General features: G+C 54.4%; 1 protein-coding gene across 2 annotated transcripts; it reads right to left on the reverse strand.

The window, feature by feature from the left end:
- Positions 1-45: 45 nt before the first annotated feature.
- POLR3H (RNA polymerase III subunit H) lies at positions 46-8,650 on the reverse strand. Of its 2 annotated transcripts, none has more exons than XM_072656272.1 (7): positions 8,558-8,650; positions 7,960-8,084; positions 7,051-7,147; positions 3,008-3,094; positions 2,390-2,453; positions 1,577-1,778; positions 46-841 (listed from the first exon to the last, which is right to left on the reverse strand). In XM_072656272.1, exons 2-7 carry the CDS (start codon positions 8,068-8,070, stop codon positions 785-787), a joined length of 618 nt encoding a protein of 205 aa, XP_072512373.1. In that variant the 5' UTR covers positions 8,071-8,084; positions 8,558-8,650; the 3' UTR covers positions 46-784. The 2 variants fall into 2 exon arrangements, with proteins under 2 accessions (XP_072512373.1, XP_072512374.1); XM_072656273.1 differs by lacking the exon at positions 8,558-8,650 and adding an exon at positions 8,417-8,545.
- Between the last annotated feature and the right edge of the window lie 6,426 nt (positions 8,651-15,076).

Raw genomic sequence — 15,076 nt, forward strand, 5'->3', positions numbered from 1 at the left:
AAAGAAACTCAGCATCCAGTGCTGCCAAGGAACACTCAAGCTTGCTTTTTACCAGAAACAGTCATTTTATTCTGGGGGGAGGCACGATTAGGGGCTTGTGGGAGTGTCCGGGGGCATGTCCCTGCCCAGTTCACCCAGCCAGGCTCCAAGGACAGCCCCAGACAGTACAGGAGCTCCCCAGGAGATGTACAGCTGGGGAAATTAAAGGTGCAGCTACAGAAACCAAAGCAGGGGCCACCCTTTCCTTGGAAGTGGCTGAAATTGAGCCTGACTCTGGCTTGCTGACTGACCAGGTATAAAGTCTCAGCCCCATTCAGGGTTCTCCAACTGCCACAGCCTACTGAGGCCAAACAGCCCAGAGCAAGGTGGCAGCGCTAGGACAGGTCACTCTGCTTCACTGCTGGCAAATGGACGAGCAGGACCAGGTGATTATGAGCTGGGAGGTAGGGGCAGACGGCTCATGTAAGACAGGAAGGGACATTCCTAGGGTCTCTGAGTCAAACCCAGGGCCCTGGTTCTTTCCCGTAGTGGGTCCATGCAGAGATGGAGAGGACACTATGTGAAGCTGCCAGCAATCCCACAGCTCTCACCTGCTTTTGGCCATTGGGCACATGGTTTGCAGTGGGAGCCACCCCAACTGGCAGAGGGCTGTGGGAGTGTTTCCTCAGTCCCCACTTGTGGTTCTCTGGGGAAGCCAAGGCAGCAGCCGGGCCCTTCGAGTACTCTCACTTGTAACTTGGCCTCTCGGGTCTAGGCTGCCAGCAAACAGAGTGCTCTATGACCATCACGAACTGCTAGTCCACCAGGACAGTAGCCCCAAGCCTGGTTCACTGATGGATCCCTGCCAGGGGGAGAAAATGGCACATTCGGCCTAGACTTTGGTGTCTGCTCCACCCTGGGCACAGGGGGGGGCCCAACCCAGGGCTGTCCTTGGTCAGGAGGGGCCCAGTGAAAGTGGCACAAGCCTGACCCTACAAGGCAGGTGGAGTGCACAGACCCTGGGCAGCCTGTGGACCTCACCAGGTGGACAGTGAGGGACTCACAAACTACCAGGGCACCTGGAGCTTCTAATTAGCTCCCACTCCATGCCCTCCCTTCCAATGTGCTCTGTTCCTTCCTCCCAAGCCTAAGATCCAGGGCAGATGCTGCCTGGTCCCAGCTTCCTCTGACTTCTGCCTGTCCCGCTTCAGCTGCTCCCATCACCCTTCCCCCATGCCCCACAATCCAGGGACCCATTCAGGACCAAAGATACCCATTATTCCCTAAAGTACCCAGGCCCTCAGTAGTACATGCCCGGAATCTCATTCCAAGGCCCTTTCAGAGCAGGCGCCTTTCTTACATGTGAATGAGCTTGGCCGCACCACGCTGGGGAAGGAGATGGGCCAGCATCATTCTTGCCTGTCAGTGTGTGGTGAATGCCAGCCAGCTCCTCCCTCAAGGAAGTAGGGGGTGGTCTCCAGTCTTCTTTGTGTTGGCCCATAGCCAGTCACTCCTGCCCCTACCACCCTGGCATTTCCCAACCCAGGGCTCACAAGCTGCTCCCTGACACCCAGAGCCCAGAAGCCCCCTTTCTTACCACAAGAGTGTAAGGGGCCTCTTTTTTGGGGCCTTCTTCATTAGATGTGGAAGCCTCGGCAGAGCTGGGCCCTGTCGGGGACGTGTCCACAAAGCTCTCATCCACCACACGGAAGCGGATCTCCTCCCCGGTGTCCATGTACAAGTCGTGGGCTCCTTCTTCTGTCTCATACTCCCAAACCCACACCTGCTCAGCTTCATCACTGATCGGGTTGAAGAGTTAAGAGGTTCAACCAGTGGGAAGCAAGTCTATGGGAGTTGCTCTTTGCCCCATCTCTTACCAAAGCATGATCATAAAGCCAGTGACCAGGCTGAAGGCCCACCTGAGGGCCACACCAGACAGGTGAGGGCATGGGCCAAAGGTCAAAGTCCTCCCCCAATTGTGAAATCCAGACCCAGGGAGTGAGTGAATGTCAGGACTGAAGGAGAGGTCACCTCCCTTCAAACCCCTCGTTTACCTGAGCTGCCCAAGGTCATTGGTGTCCCCCAGATAAGAGCATCTCTTCGGCAGCCTCCCCTAGGGCTCTGTGGGAGGCCTGGCCAACACCACAAGGGGAAGGAGCCCAGCTCCCAGGGCAGAGCTCCATGACAGAGACCTAGACGACAGTGAGAACGGGCCCCCACTGGAAAGGCTCTCCCACCACACCACAGCTCCTTTTCATGTGGCCCTCAAGTCAACATGGAGTAAGACGTGCTGCCCAGAAAAGGTGACCTGGTGTGAATGAGCTCCCAAGTCAGGGAACGGGGAGAAGGGGGGGGAAGGGGCAGAATCCCTGCACCCTCCACAGGCCCCCACAGACAGCAGGAAGGATACAACTTGGCCGGCTGCTGCAAGGACTCAGGAGGGATGAGGATGTCGTCAAAGAAGCCTAGAGAGACTGAAAGGAATTCAACTTATAGAACATACAAGGAAAAGCCTCTGTGTGCCCAGCAGAGAGCCAGGCCCATCACAGTCTCCCTGGGCCTGCACAAAGTGGTCCTATGGCCTGGCCTGGGCCTGATAATCTGGATGCTCCATCTCCCCTCCCTAAGTCTGCGTCTCCCTCCTCTGCAGCCACTGGATCAGAAACATGGACTTGGGCATGCTTTCTCTTGCCCCCATACTAAGGGCCCTCTCCCCACTGGGTAGAAATGTTCCCCCAACGACCTTGCCCAGCAGTGCCCACCTGCCCCCAGCTCTGTCACAAACCTCACCTGTCTACCTGAAGTCTGTCTCAAGGTCCCTACTTTAAGAAAGGACTCCCCCAAAGCAATCCCTGGCCGGCTGCCCTGACACGACAAGACTCACTCATACACTTAATTTGCAGATGGCTTTTCAGGATCAGTCCATAGCAAGTAACAGTTTGAATCACCCAGTCTGACCCCCCCTGACCTCCTAATCTGAGCTTTTCTCACAAGACCACTCTCCCATGTGGCCCAAAGAGCCACTTACCATGAACCCCGTCTGGGCTGCAGCCTTTGATCACACCAATCAGGATCTCATCCAAGAAGGGGTGGAACACCACATAGCGGAAATGGACTGTAAAGAAACAAAGTCTGCCTTGCCCCAGGCTTTGAAGGATTCTAGGATTCTGGACATCCCGTCTTCTGTTCATCCCTCCCTCCCTCTATCTATCCACCTATCAATTTGTCTGTCCCTCCTCCTGTCCATCCATTGATCTGTCTGTCTATCTGTCGATCCATCACTGGTTGACATCCCAAAGGACAAATGGCTGCCCCACAGCAGAGCCACTGGCTGACGCTTCCAGCCTCCAGCCCAACTCCCACAGCAAAAGAATCCCTGACCACACTAGCCACAGTCTCCAGAGTGAGTAAGAGTCAGGACATCTCAGAATTTTCAAACCAAAAGAGAGCTCAGAGGGCATCTAGCAGACAGAGCCACCAGAATGCCATCCATTAGAGCTTCCACCACTGGCCACCTGGCCTCAACCAGGGGACCGGCCAGCCTGTCTCAGGTCTGGACTGCTCCCACCCTGCTTCCCAGACACCACCTCTTAGCTAAGGCATTGAATCTGTCCAGTCTGGTCCACATTCCATAATTCACTGAATGGAGAGCCAAGAGCCACAGGCTGTCTCTCCCCCTGGCCCTGGGAATGACCACGCCGCACAGCTGCAGCAGGGCCATCCTTCTGCTCCCCTTGTTCAGGGTGTCTGGGGCCCCCACAGAACCTGGATGCTTGGACAAGCTGTGAGAGTCATCATATGGAAGAAGGATTAGATTTATTCTCCTGGGTGCCAACGTAGAGGGCAGATTCAGCTCAAAGAAAGAAGTCCCCACTCAACAGAGCTCCAAGTGGGACAGGTTGCCTCAATAGCTAATGAGGTCCGCATCACCCAAGGTGCCCAAATAGGAGCAGAGAGGCCACGTGTGAGATGAAAGGCCAACAAGGCCCCTTGAATCTTAGAGGACCATCTGGTGACCCAGGGGCTCTGTGCCCTGTTTGGCTAGGCTGGGGAAGCTGTGATACCCTCCCACAATGATGTTTAAATGCACAAAATAAGATCTGAAGGACAAAGGGATCAATGATATGGAAATATAGCTACCAAATATCGGAAAAAAATAGTTCTTGGAACCGGAATCAAGAGCCCCTGACCTCAGCTCATCTACAATCTGCTCAATGGTCACGCAGTTCTTTGCACAAACACCTCAGTTGCCAGGGGACTCGCTCTGCAATGAGGCAGCTGAGCTCATTCTCAAACCATTCTCAACATGACTAAGTTCTTCCTTTTACTGAATCAGAATCAATTCTGATTGGAAATGGAGTTCCCCAGAATGCCCCCGCCCCCAGTCAATCACTCTGGTCCTGGGCTCTGGAAGCCCCTCACAGCCCAGCACGTACCGGGTGACCTCCAAGGCCCCCTCCCAGGTTGCCTAAAGCTTTGGTGGAACACAGGTCATGCAGATAAGGCCACAGTATCCACTGGCATTCTCTACAAAAAAGGCATATTTGACCTACCTCGAGGGCCCATCTCCTTTAGAATCTGGGAAGTGCAGAGTCAGCTCAAGAGAAAATTAGATTTCTTTAGACTGGTTGGCCAGGATGCCTAAGGCACATCTCTGATCTGGAAACAGAGGCTCAAGGAAGTCTGCCATCAGCATGGGGGGCAGGGTGGAGGAGAGGACTCCCTTGGTCTCTTTGTCCTAGGGAGCCATGCCTTCTGTGCCTCCTTCAAACAGTGACTCCCAGAACCAGACACCCAGGGTGTTGTCTGAACTGGTGTGGAGAGAAGGGAACAGGGGCAGGAGCAGAAGGCAGGAGCCCAGTCATGTGAAGGGAAAGGCCACAAACAAATGGAACCAAGCATAGCCCAAAAAAGAAAGAACATGCGCCTCTGCCTTCTGAGCAGAGGCAGGGGATCGTGGGTGTGGAGCTCTGCTACTACACAGAGTTGGCGTGTTGATGAGCTTTGCTGAACTGCCTGTTTCCCCTCATCTGAATTCTTTGTGCCAAGCAATGGCTTGTTAGACAGAGAAAGGAGAAAATACACTCAGAAACAGAGGTGAGGTTAAAAAAAGCTATAATAAAAATGCTTTTAAAAGATGTGCTCGACCCCCTCACTTTCAGGCAGCTCAGGAGGGGAGGCACGTGGGGGTAGGCAGGGCCCACAGCCCCTGAGCCAGAGCGGGGGGTGCATGTGGGGAGACCCTCATCAGTAAGCAGAAAGTGCTTTCTGCTACCACAACGGAGAGGCCATTCACCTCCCAGGGAGGCTTGGGAACGCTCACAAGATGGAAAAATCCTCCAGCCTCCTGTATCCTGGGAATGTGGGAGGCAGGAAGGACATAAGGCATTCAAAGCCTGCCCTGCTGATCAAAGGCCCTTTGCGGTGGTGACCTGCAGGCCAGTTTCTGATATTGGCCTCTGGCAGTGGCAAAGAGGGGGAGGGGGATCTCAGAGCACAAGGAATCCCCCACAAGAGGGAGGCATTTGAGAAATAAAAGGAGTGCCAAGGTTTGGTGCTCCCCTAACAAAGCAATGTCCCAGATTCCCACTGAGGAGTCAGGGGAAGCATGTGCCCCAAGCCCTTCCTTTCACCAAGGTCACCAAAGCCCCAGAGGCAGCTGGTGAGAGTAAAGAGAATCAGCAGGCCCTTGTACCCAGCTCTGCCCCCAGCATCTGCAGGGATGGAGCACATCTCTGTCCTTCTCCAGGACTCAGTTTCCTCAGCCATAAAATGACAGGGCTGGATGAAATCACCTTCTGCTACTTTCTGGCTCAGACTTGAGGCCTAAATCAGTGCTGGAGGCATGGGGGCCTAACAATGCTATGTCTGCATCTGGCCTGCTGTCCCCTCCCCAAACCTGTTCCCCAAAAGACTGACCAGCCAGGGAGCCTCCCCATGTGGGACAGCAGGTGGCTCGGCCTCAGCTCCCAGGCTGGCTTTGGTAGAGGGGCCTTGGACACCGGGGTTCCAAAAATGCACCCCAACCAGTGTGCCCTGGAGTAGGAAGGAGGCCACATCTGGGGTCTGAGGTGAGTAGAATGTCAGAGATCTCTGGGGAGAGAGAGCAGTCCCAGTCGAGAGACAGAGAAACCCTCCCCTCAAGGCTCAGAGAAGTCCCTGCCTTAGTTCTAGCCAGGACCAAGTCCCAGAAAGGGCCAGCCCTGGGGAAGGGTTTGAAGCCCTGGAGAACAGAGAAGGAAAACTGGCCCCCTCCTTTATATGGAGATGTGGAAGGGGACAGGTGAGGAGTGCTGCAGAAACTGCTGGTCTCCTGGCTGGGTTGTAGATCTTTATAGAAAGAGTGCTGACATGCTCTGTGCGCATGTGTGTCTGTGTGTCTGGCGCTGGGAGGCTGGCTCATGCCCAAAATTCCTGTGCTGTAAACACCAGACACAGATAACATACTGATTCTTAAAAGCAAAGAAAGGAGGTGGCAGGGAAGGTGGCTCGTCGCGGGGGAGGGCATGGCAAGGTCCCTTGGTCCCAGGCCTGGGCAGAGCACACCTGCAGCCCAGGGCCCAACTGGGGCACGGCCAGAGGAAGGTGACCAGGAGAAGACACCTCCAAGGGTCAGCCAAGGGAAGCCCAAGCTCTAGGACAAAATATGGGGGGACGCATGAGCCTGGACCAGAGCCAGAGAAGGGCTTAGAGATGCCTGAGTCCAACTCCTTCTTTTACAAAGGAGGAAACTGAGGCCCTGGGGGGGAGTGAGGGGGAGATGGAGAGGGGCCCAACCCTTCAGTGGCACAGCCTGGTCTCAGACCCAGGCCTTACCACGATGCCTGCGAGAGCTGCCTCCAACACCCCATGGGCCATCCTTTGGACATGGCTTTGGAAATGGCACTGAGTGCCTGGGGTGGGGGGGTCATGAGAGGGTAGCCAGGGGCTCCCCAACAATTGGGGGTGTCCTGGAGGAGAGGTGGACACTTCAGATCACAGTCCCAGCCCAGGGTAAAGGCTCAGTGGGTGGACCTCTGAGATCTGTCCCAACCCTCAATTCAGTGTAAGGTGGGGAACAAGGATGCCCACCTTTGGTATGAGATGCACCATCCCCTGGGAACACGTAGGCGTCTTCTAACTTGGTGATGTCATACAGGCAGAGGCAAAGTCCAACATTATACACGACCTGCAGAGACATACTGACTCAGGCACAGGTCCGTGTGTCCTTGGGTCCTTGGCCATGAGCGTCTGAGACCACCCTGCCTGCCCATGGCAGCCAAGGACAGGACTTGCCAAGAGGTCCCCATACAGGAGGCCGAGGCCAAGGTGGGTGCCAGGTTGGGCCAGGGAGCAGGAGGGCAGGGTCACAAGGGGGCCTGCTCTTATGCTCTCCTGGACCTGTGCAGAGGGCTCCAAGGCCTGCCCTGGAAGAAGCCCAGGCGGTGAAAGCAACAATCAGGAACTCCCTGTGCCTCCCTTTTCACATCTGGATGAGAATCCCGCTTCACCCCCAATCCACAAGAGCTGATCAGCACCTACTATGTGCCAGGCTTCCTGCTCAGCTCCGTCCTGGCCTCCTTCCTCCCTCCTCTCAGTCCAAGGATCCACCCACGTCAGGCCTGACTGCAGCTCCACAGCCTCACGCGTTCCCCACCACCTCCAAGACCCAGCAGGGAGCCCCTGCTTGGCACCAGAAAGCCCAGCCTCCTCAGGTCTCCACGCTGCACACTCCATTTCCTCCAGGACCCCTCAGACAGGCTCCTCTCACTTGTGCTGCAGTGACTCCGGTGCTCCTGCTCACCTCCCGCTGTCTCCTCCGCCAGAAGGTGAGCCCGGGAGGCCAGGGATGCCTGGGGCCCCTCGCTGGGTCCCTGGCACACAGTGGGTGCCTGCTGACTAAGGAGGCTGTGGGGAGGGCCGCTCGGGCCTCACACGAAGTTTCTGAGGGGCAGAGGGGAGGAAGGCGGGGCCGCGGAGTCTGGGGGCAAGGGAGCTCACCTTGTTGGCCAGCTTCTTGTTCAGCTCCTCCGCGATGGAGTCGTTGAGCTTCCTCTCAAACTGCCACGGTGGGATCCGCACCGTGTCCACCATCTCCACCAGGACAAACATCCTGGGCACACGCCCTGGAAGGGGCAGGGAGGCAGCAGACCTCAACGCTCCTCCCTCTCCGGGCCTCAGAGCCAGAGGAACCCGAGCCCCGGGGCAGGAAGGGGTGTGCCAAGGCACGGGGTGGGGGACCCGAGGTGGCAGAACCCCGAGAAGCCACCACCCTCCTCCTTGGACAGCCGGGGAAACAGGCCCGGAGGCGCAAGGCCCGAGGCCTGGAGCCCGGTTACGTAGTAACCGCGCCGAGCTGGAGCTGGGGGAGGGGCAGGGGGGCAGCTAGTCCCATCTCCTTTTACAGACGGGGAAACTGAGCCCCAGAAGCTGGCAGGGGCCGATCCTCTCTCCTTACAGATGGGGAAACAGAGGCACGAGAAATAGGGCAGGCGGGGGGCCCCACGCGCGAGCGGGCCTCGGAGAAGAGGGCCCCAGAGCCTCGGCCTCCCGCCCCCGCACCGCGGACTGGGGCCCCGAGACCTCAGCGGACACGTACCGGCCTGCCACGCGCCCAGCCAGCCTCCACCGCCGCCGCCACGCGCCGTCTCCAGGAAACAGGATCACTTCCGGATATTGAACCTATCAGAGTAGGCTCCGTCTCTTAATCCCGCCCCCTCAACTTCCGCCGCCTGCTAGCGGAAGGGAGCATTCCTGACTCCTCCCCTTTTCCCAGAAGCCCCTCCCCCGGCCAGGCTCCGCTCCGTCCTCGAAGACCAAGCCTTCTCTCCTCGAGCCCCGCCCACCGCTCTCAGGCTCCGCCCCTTTCCCGCCCATCTTCGCTCCGCCACTCCATCTCTCAGCATCTACTAAGAAGAGTCTCCTAGAGGCCAGGCCTTGTGTAGGGATGGGGGCGGGCCTTCAAGCCTGAAACTGACATGGACGTTGGAGCAAGGCCAGTTGAAGGCCTGTTTGAAGAAGGTGGACAAACATGAGAATGAGATCCTTGGCATTTGGGGTCAGGTTATGCATAGAGCGTGCCCTGTCCTCAGCATAGGCAGAGGTCCTCCCCGGGCATCACCGGGCTCCTACCCTAGACAGGAATCCAGCCTCTCGAGGTGTCAGGTGGAGAGCCTGGGGCCAGCCCAGCAGCTGCAATGGAGTAAGCAGAAGAGGGGACAGCCATCCACACTTGTGTCTGCACCTGGCCTGCTAGGATAGGATGCATTCCAAGAGCCTCACTTGGCTCCTTCTCCTGCCCTGGGCATCCTAGCATAGAAAGGAGCCTTGGATTTGGACTCAGAGAATTCCAAATCCCATCTCTTCCGTGGAGGAATCTTGTCCTGAATCACTCTGGGTCCCAATTTTCCCATGTGTAAAAAAGGTGTTGGGTCAAATGACCTCCAGCCCTGAGCCCTGGCATCCCATGGCCCAACTTCAGATGCCTGGCATCCTCCCACCCCCCACTTCCCTCACCATGTACTCATAGCTTGCTGAAGGAATCCAGCCCAGCGAGTTTGGCGTTGCCTCAAAGATGACTCAGGGTATTTGAGTTAGTAGTGAGGCATTTGTTTAGCACTGTCCCAGAAAGGCACTTGGAAGGGAGGAGACAGGTAGAATAAGGAAGGGCAAGACTTGGGGGGAGCCAAGGCCAGTACATACAGACAGGGGATATAAAAATCAGAGTATTGTGAAATGCTAAATTATTTGGTTCAGATGATAAGTGCCATAGAAATCCAAAAAGCTTTGTGGAGGACCTCAGGTGGACCATGAAGGATGAGGAGGGTCTGGAGAGAGGACACTCTGGGAGGCTGGGTAGCATTATGGGCATCCCAAGAGCCTCTGACTCCAATCAGATCACCTGTGCAAGGGCTTTGTGAGCCCTCATGCACTATGAAAGTGCTATTATAATTTTTAAATTGTTATTATTAGTAGTGAGAGACAACATGAAGTCTGGCCAGAAGGGCAGATGATGCCTGAGCATGATTAGACTCCCCTCCCTCATGCCCTGCGCTCATAGCAGCTGGCCTGTATTTTGGGGGGACGTTTCCTTTCCTGCTATGTTGTCAGCCATCATATCCCTCCTGCTTTTGCTTGGATAGATCCCTTCTTCATGAGCCAGAAGACCACATTCTGCACCAGTCCTGACTCATACCTGTCCAAGGGCTTAGGTCAAGAACAAAGGGAGACATTGGTAGGCCAGTTAATAAGAAAAGAAGTTTATTTAGTGAAAGCCTGGAAAGGATACTCAGCAAGAACACAGCATGAGGTCAGCTGGGTGCAGTTACTCGGCCCCCATGTTTTCCATGGAGACATGAACTGCCTGGTTAGCTGGCGGGGCCAAGCCTGAGGAGCCCCAACTCTTTGATCCCACAGTCAGGACAGTTCTAAGCTATGAAAGCTTAGGCAAGTAGAACTCCATCGATTGTTCCAGCCTGAGCCTAAGGGGTCAGCCACATTAAGTCCCCAGGATGCTTTCCTTGCTTTGGGGGAAAAGAGAAGAGAATACATAACTGTACAGTGCCTGTTGTGTGCCAGACACCGAGATAGCCTTACAGTTACAATATTCTTTCATTTCATCCTCACAACAACCCTGTGAAGCAGGTGCTGTCCTCATCCCCATTTTACAGTGGAGGAAATTCGTGAAGCAGATGTTACTCACACCCCAGTGGATATCAATTTGTCTGAATGAAAACAAAAAATCAGCAGCTTTTGACTCACAGAGTAATGGCAAAAGCCCAGGTCTGAGAGAAGACGTGAACTTTACCCTGCTTCCACCCAGGATGTGACCTCAGCAAGGTAGAGTAGCCCCTCTCTGAAGCAGCATGGTTTGGTGGGTCTGAGGTCCTGGACCAACTCTTCCCCTTCTGACACACTCCAGAGACGTTGGGGAAGCCACCTCCCTTCACTGGGCCTCAGTTTCCCCATCTGTACCATGAGGGCTGCTATGACCTCTAAGGTTCCTTCCAGCTCCTAAGATTTCCATGAATCTGTGAGCTGGACTTAGTGGACAGGTTGACTTTTCAACTATTGCTGAAAATTCTTGTTCCTGTTCTTGTGAGATGGAACTTTTGCTCAGTGGTTAGTGTCTAGGATAGTGATGAGAAGGCCTACCCTAGAGAGAAGGGCTTCTCTGCTCATTTCTAGGTCTTTAAGCAGAAGGGGGAGGGCCTTTTCTGCCATCGGCTGCAGCTGCTGAGAACCTGGTGAGGAAGGGAACACGTAGCTATTGATCAGTCCCATTTAGGGTGAGATTTCTTGAAGGGTGGACTTCAGGACCCGTAAGCACGGAGAGAAGGGACCCTGGAATCTGGCTAGAAGCACATCGAGTATTCAGGGAATTGAGCCAGGAGAGGTCAGAGGAAGAATGAAGAGGGGTGGGAGGCAGGTCAGGCCCAAGAGTCCAGGGGTAGACCTGGAACCTACCTCCTCCATCGATCCTGGAGGCCAGGCCAGCATCACTCACAGAAAACCAGGGCTTGGCCGCCCTGGAGGGGCGTCCTCTCTGGGGGACCTTGGACAGATCCCTTCACAGCTCCAGGTCTCACTTGTCTCATCTCTAAATCGAGGGACTTGGGTTTCTTACCCTGGGTCTGTGAACTTGTTTTGTTCATTTTCAGATATCTATGTTCCAAATTCATTGGTTTTCTCTGAAATCCTTGTATTTTATTTGGTGCATTTCCAACCACAATTCTAATGAGGGGTCCCTAGGTGTCACCAGACATTTTCAGGGGTTCCCTGACAGAGAAAAGCAAACCCCCACCCAGACTGGCTAAGGTCCCTTCCAGCCTTGTCTGGAGCCCACACTGTATCTTCTATACAGCTCTTCCTCCGCTCCCCACTCCTCAGATGAGAGATGGAGCCAGACAAGCTGGACGAGGCCTTCCTCTCCAGGCTTAGATACAAAGAAATGCCAGCTACGGCAGAATGTTGACATTTAACCAGCTAGAAACAAATTGGGACTCTGGTGGGAGGAGCCTGGGCACTGGTCACCTGAGTGTGACAGCTTGGTTTTTTTAGGTAGATGGAGCCAGACCTGTGATTTCCTTCATATGGTGAACTCCCACATGGAGAAAGTCCCTTTCTGGAGGGGGTCCATTCCCACTGTGAAATGTCAAAACCTGCTTCTGTACTCAAGAGAGATGGTACAAACCTTGAGGCACTGCTCATTATCATAGCAAAATGGCATAGAGCCAGCCCGTGCCTCTCTGGGGTTAGATAGAGCCAAGCCTGTGCCCACAAAATCTTGGGGACCCCTGTTTGGCAGATGAATGGAGGAGACAGTGTGGCCTTCAACTCCACCAGATGAAAGAGTTCTAAACCAGAAAGGAATGACCCAAGAGTGAGTCTGGACTTTTCCAGGCTTCCCAGCTTACTAAAGAACTGGCAATCCCCAGCCCATGTCACCAAGACTTTGCTTCTCCCTGAGATCCCCTCCCGTCGAGCCCCCTGGTTTCCAAGCAGAGCATCTTGTTACTCAGACTGCCTGATGCGTGGGTGCTGGCTGCTAGCTGATTTCCTGAATGAACAGATGAGCATCTTTCTTCTCTACTCAGCATCAGAATACTCCGACTCACTCAGCAACCTTCATTCACGACTCTGAGACACAGGAGCCCCATCACCTTTGCTGTGGCCTTCAAAGAAATCTCTGCATTGAGTAACTGGGGTGTGGACGGAGGCTGGACATGAAGAGGAAGACTGCAGTCACCCTGTCTGGTGTGCTAGCCAGAGTGGAGCTGAGGGAAGGCCCTTGGGCCCAGGCTTTCTGTAAGTCCCAAGCAGAGGATCCAGAACAAGGGCAGGGCCCCCTTGACCTTTTCCCGGGTCACACCCAAGGCATACTGCTCTGCATTCTGGGGAAGGATATGACCAAGTGGAGAACATCCAGAGACAAGCAGCCAGTGCTGAAGGAACTCAAATCATGTCCTGTGAGGAGCATTGGGATTGACTGAGGGTGCTCACCCATGCTAGGGAGGGGCACATACTGGCTTCCAGTCAGGAAAGGGCTGTCCTATGGAAGAAGGTCAATAAACATTTATTCAGCACCTACTCTGTGCCATGCCCTGCCTAGACAAACACAGACCAAGTGCCTGCCTTCAAGGAGCTCACGGTGGGAGAGAGGAGACAGCCAGCAGACAACTACAGACAAACATTGTGTATCAGATACATAGGACTACCCAAAAGAGGGAAGGTTCTGTTTTAGCAGGGACTCATAGGAAGCCTGGATGCCAGGAAAGGGAGGGAGGACTAAGAGCTTTCCAGGCTGGAGGTGGCCAGGGACAAGGCCAATTTTTCAAGTAGCAACCAATCAGTAAGTATGTATTAGGTTCCCACTGTGTACAGACATTGGGCTTAGCACTGGAGATACAAATTAAAAATGAGATAGTCTCTGCGCTAAAGGAGCTCACATCCTACTAGAAGGATACAGGATGTTCCTAATACATGCCCCAGATCAATTAAAGAGTGATCTCCAGAGATGTGAACAATGTGGGTGAGATTAGGAAAGGGGACAGCCCTGGAAGAAGGTTCTGGGGGTTCCAAGAAGTGGAGGTGAGAGGGGGTTGTGTGTCAAGCATGGGGATGGACTAACAGACCAAAGAGGCAGAGAGGCAGGGGAATGGGGTATGGGGGGGGGGAGGAGGCAGGGGGCCAGTTTGGCCCAAATGGAGAATATATGAGGGAGGGAAACTTGGGAGCTGCCCACAAAGCGGGGCTGAGGCCAACCTGGGAAGGGCTTTAGATGCCTGGAGAAAGAACTCATACCTGATCCATAGGGGCCTTCTGCTTTAAGAGCAGAAGGATGACTTGGTTAGACTTGTGCTTAGGGAGAGCAATCTGATAGTTCTATGGAGGATGGATTGGAGACCAAGTGGAAGGTTATGCAAGAGTTCGGTTGAGGGGTGATGGGGGCCTGGACTAGGCAAGGAGCCAACATCAGTAAAGAGAAAGGGACAGAGAAGAGAGATGTTGTGGAGGACTGAGCAATAAAACCTGGCATAGATAGATGACGACTTTGATTATAAAATGGGGGGAAGAATGTGGGTACCCTGGACAGAAATAAGGAAGCTCGTTACAGGCTTGAAGGGACAGAGAGACACATTTCAGCTCAGTGTAAAGGAAAATTCCCTAAAATTAAGTGACCCCAAAGGACCTGGGCTTCTTTGGGAATCAGGCAGGTCCTTGTAAGTGGAGGCTGCTTGGTCCCTTGTCAGGAATGTCAAAGAAGAGATTCCTATTTAAGGATAAGTTGACCTGGATGTCCTCAGAGGCCTTTTCCAGCTCAGAGCATCTTTGATTCTCAGATCTGATGCTCCAGATAAGTAAATACAGGGTATTGTACAAAATAAACACAAGGTAATTTCAGAGTTGAAGGCACTAACCATTAAGAGAGGCCTCTTGAAAGAGTTGGCTCCTCAACTGGTCCCTGAAGGAAGTTCTTGGGATCTCCTCAGACCCCATGAGGGTCTACCCTCATGATACCGTTTCAGGCTCCTCCCTGCTGCCAGGCCTGATCAAGGTGAGGGTTTCTGGACATTCTGCTACTAGAGCCTCCCAAGCCCAGACTTCTCTCTTCCCCACTGCAGCTAATTACACAAAAGTGATGAATGCTTTTTTAGCGTCTTCCTTCATCTGACCTGCTGGGTGAATAATACACGACTCATGCAATAAAAGCCACTTTCCAAAAAAAGACACCTCAGAGTTCAGAAGATGCTCTGTGAAGCATGTGTCACTGGTGGCCAGGTCACTGAGTGACCCCGTCACTCTGCTTCAGGGGCCCGAGGGTGCCCCAGAGGCTTCTGGGGGGCAGCTCCTTCCCGGGCTCCATCAGCAACCTGCACTGGAGAAGGACCAAAGAGGCCCTGGTGTGTCTTTAAGTCAGAGTCCAAGTTCCCATCCTAATCCCTCCCACCTGCTCTCTACTCGGCCCCCTGACGTCAGGAGGAAGGAGTGGATGTGTGTGAGTGTGAGTTCACGCTCTGGGGTGCTGCATGCGCTCTCTCTCTCTCTCTCTCTCTCTCTCTCTCTCTCTCTCTCTCTCTCTCTCTCTCTCTCTCTCTCTCTCTCTCTCTCACACACA

Source organism: Notamacropus eugenii, chromosome 3, assembly GCF_028372415.1.
Source record: "Notamacropus eugenii isolate mMacEug1 chromosome 3, mMacEug1.pri_v2, whole genome shotgun sequence".
Lineage (NCBI taxonomy): Eukaryota > Metazoa > Chordata > Mammalia > Diprotodontia > Macropodidae > Notamacropus > Notamacropus eugenii.

Excerpts from the sequence above, each read along its gene's own strand:
- POLR3H (XM_072656272.1), bottom strand. The coding sequence starts at position 8,070 with ATGTTTGTCCTGGTGGAGATGGTGGACACGGTGCGGATCCCACCGTGG. Across the intron at positions 1,779-2,389 it reads TTGCAGCAGCCGGCCAAGTT|TGATGAAGCTGAGCAGGTGT; the intron begins GTATCCTTCCTG and ends CAACCCGATCAG. Across the intron at positions 842-1,576 it reads AGGCCCCTTACACTCTTGTG|GGATCCATCAGTGAACCAGG; the intron begins GTAAGAAAGGGG and ends TCCCCCTGGCAG.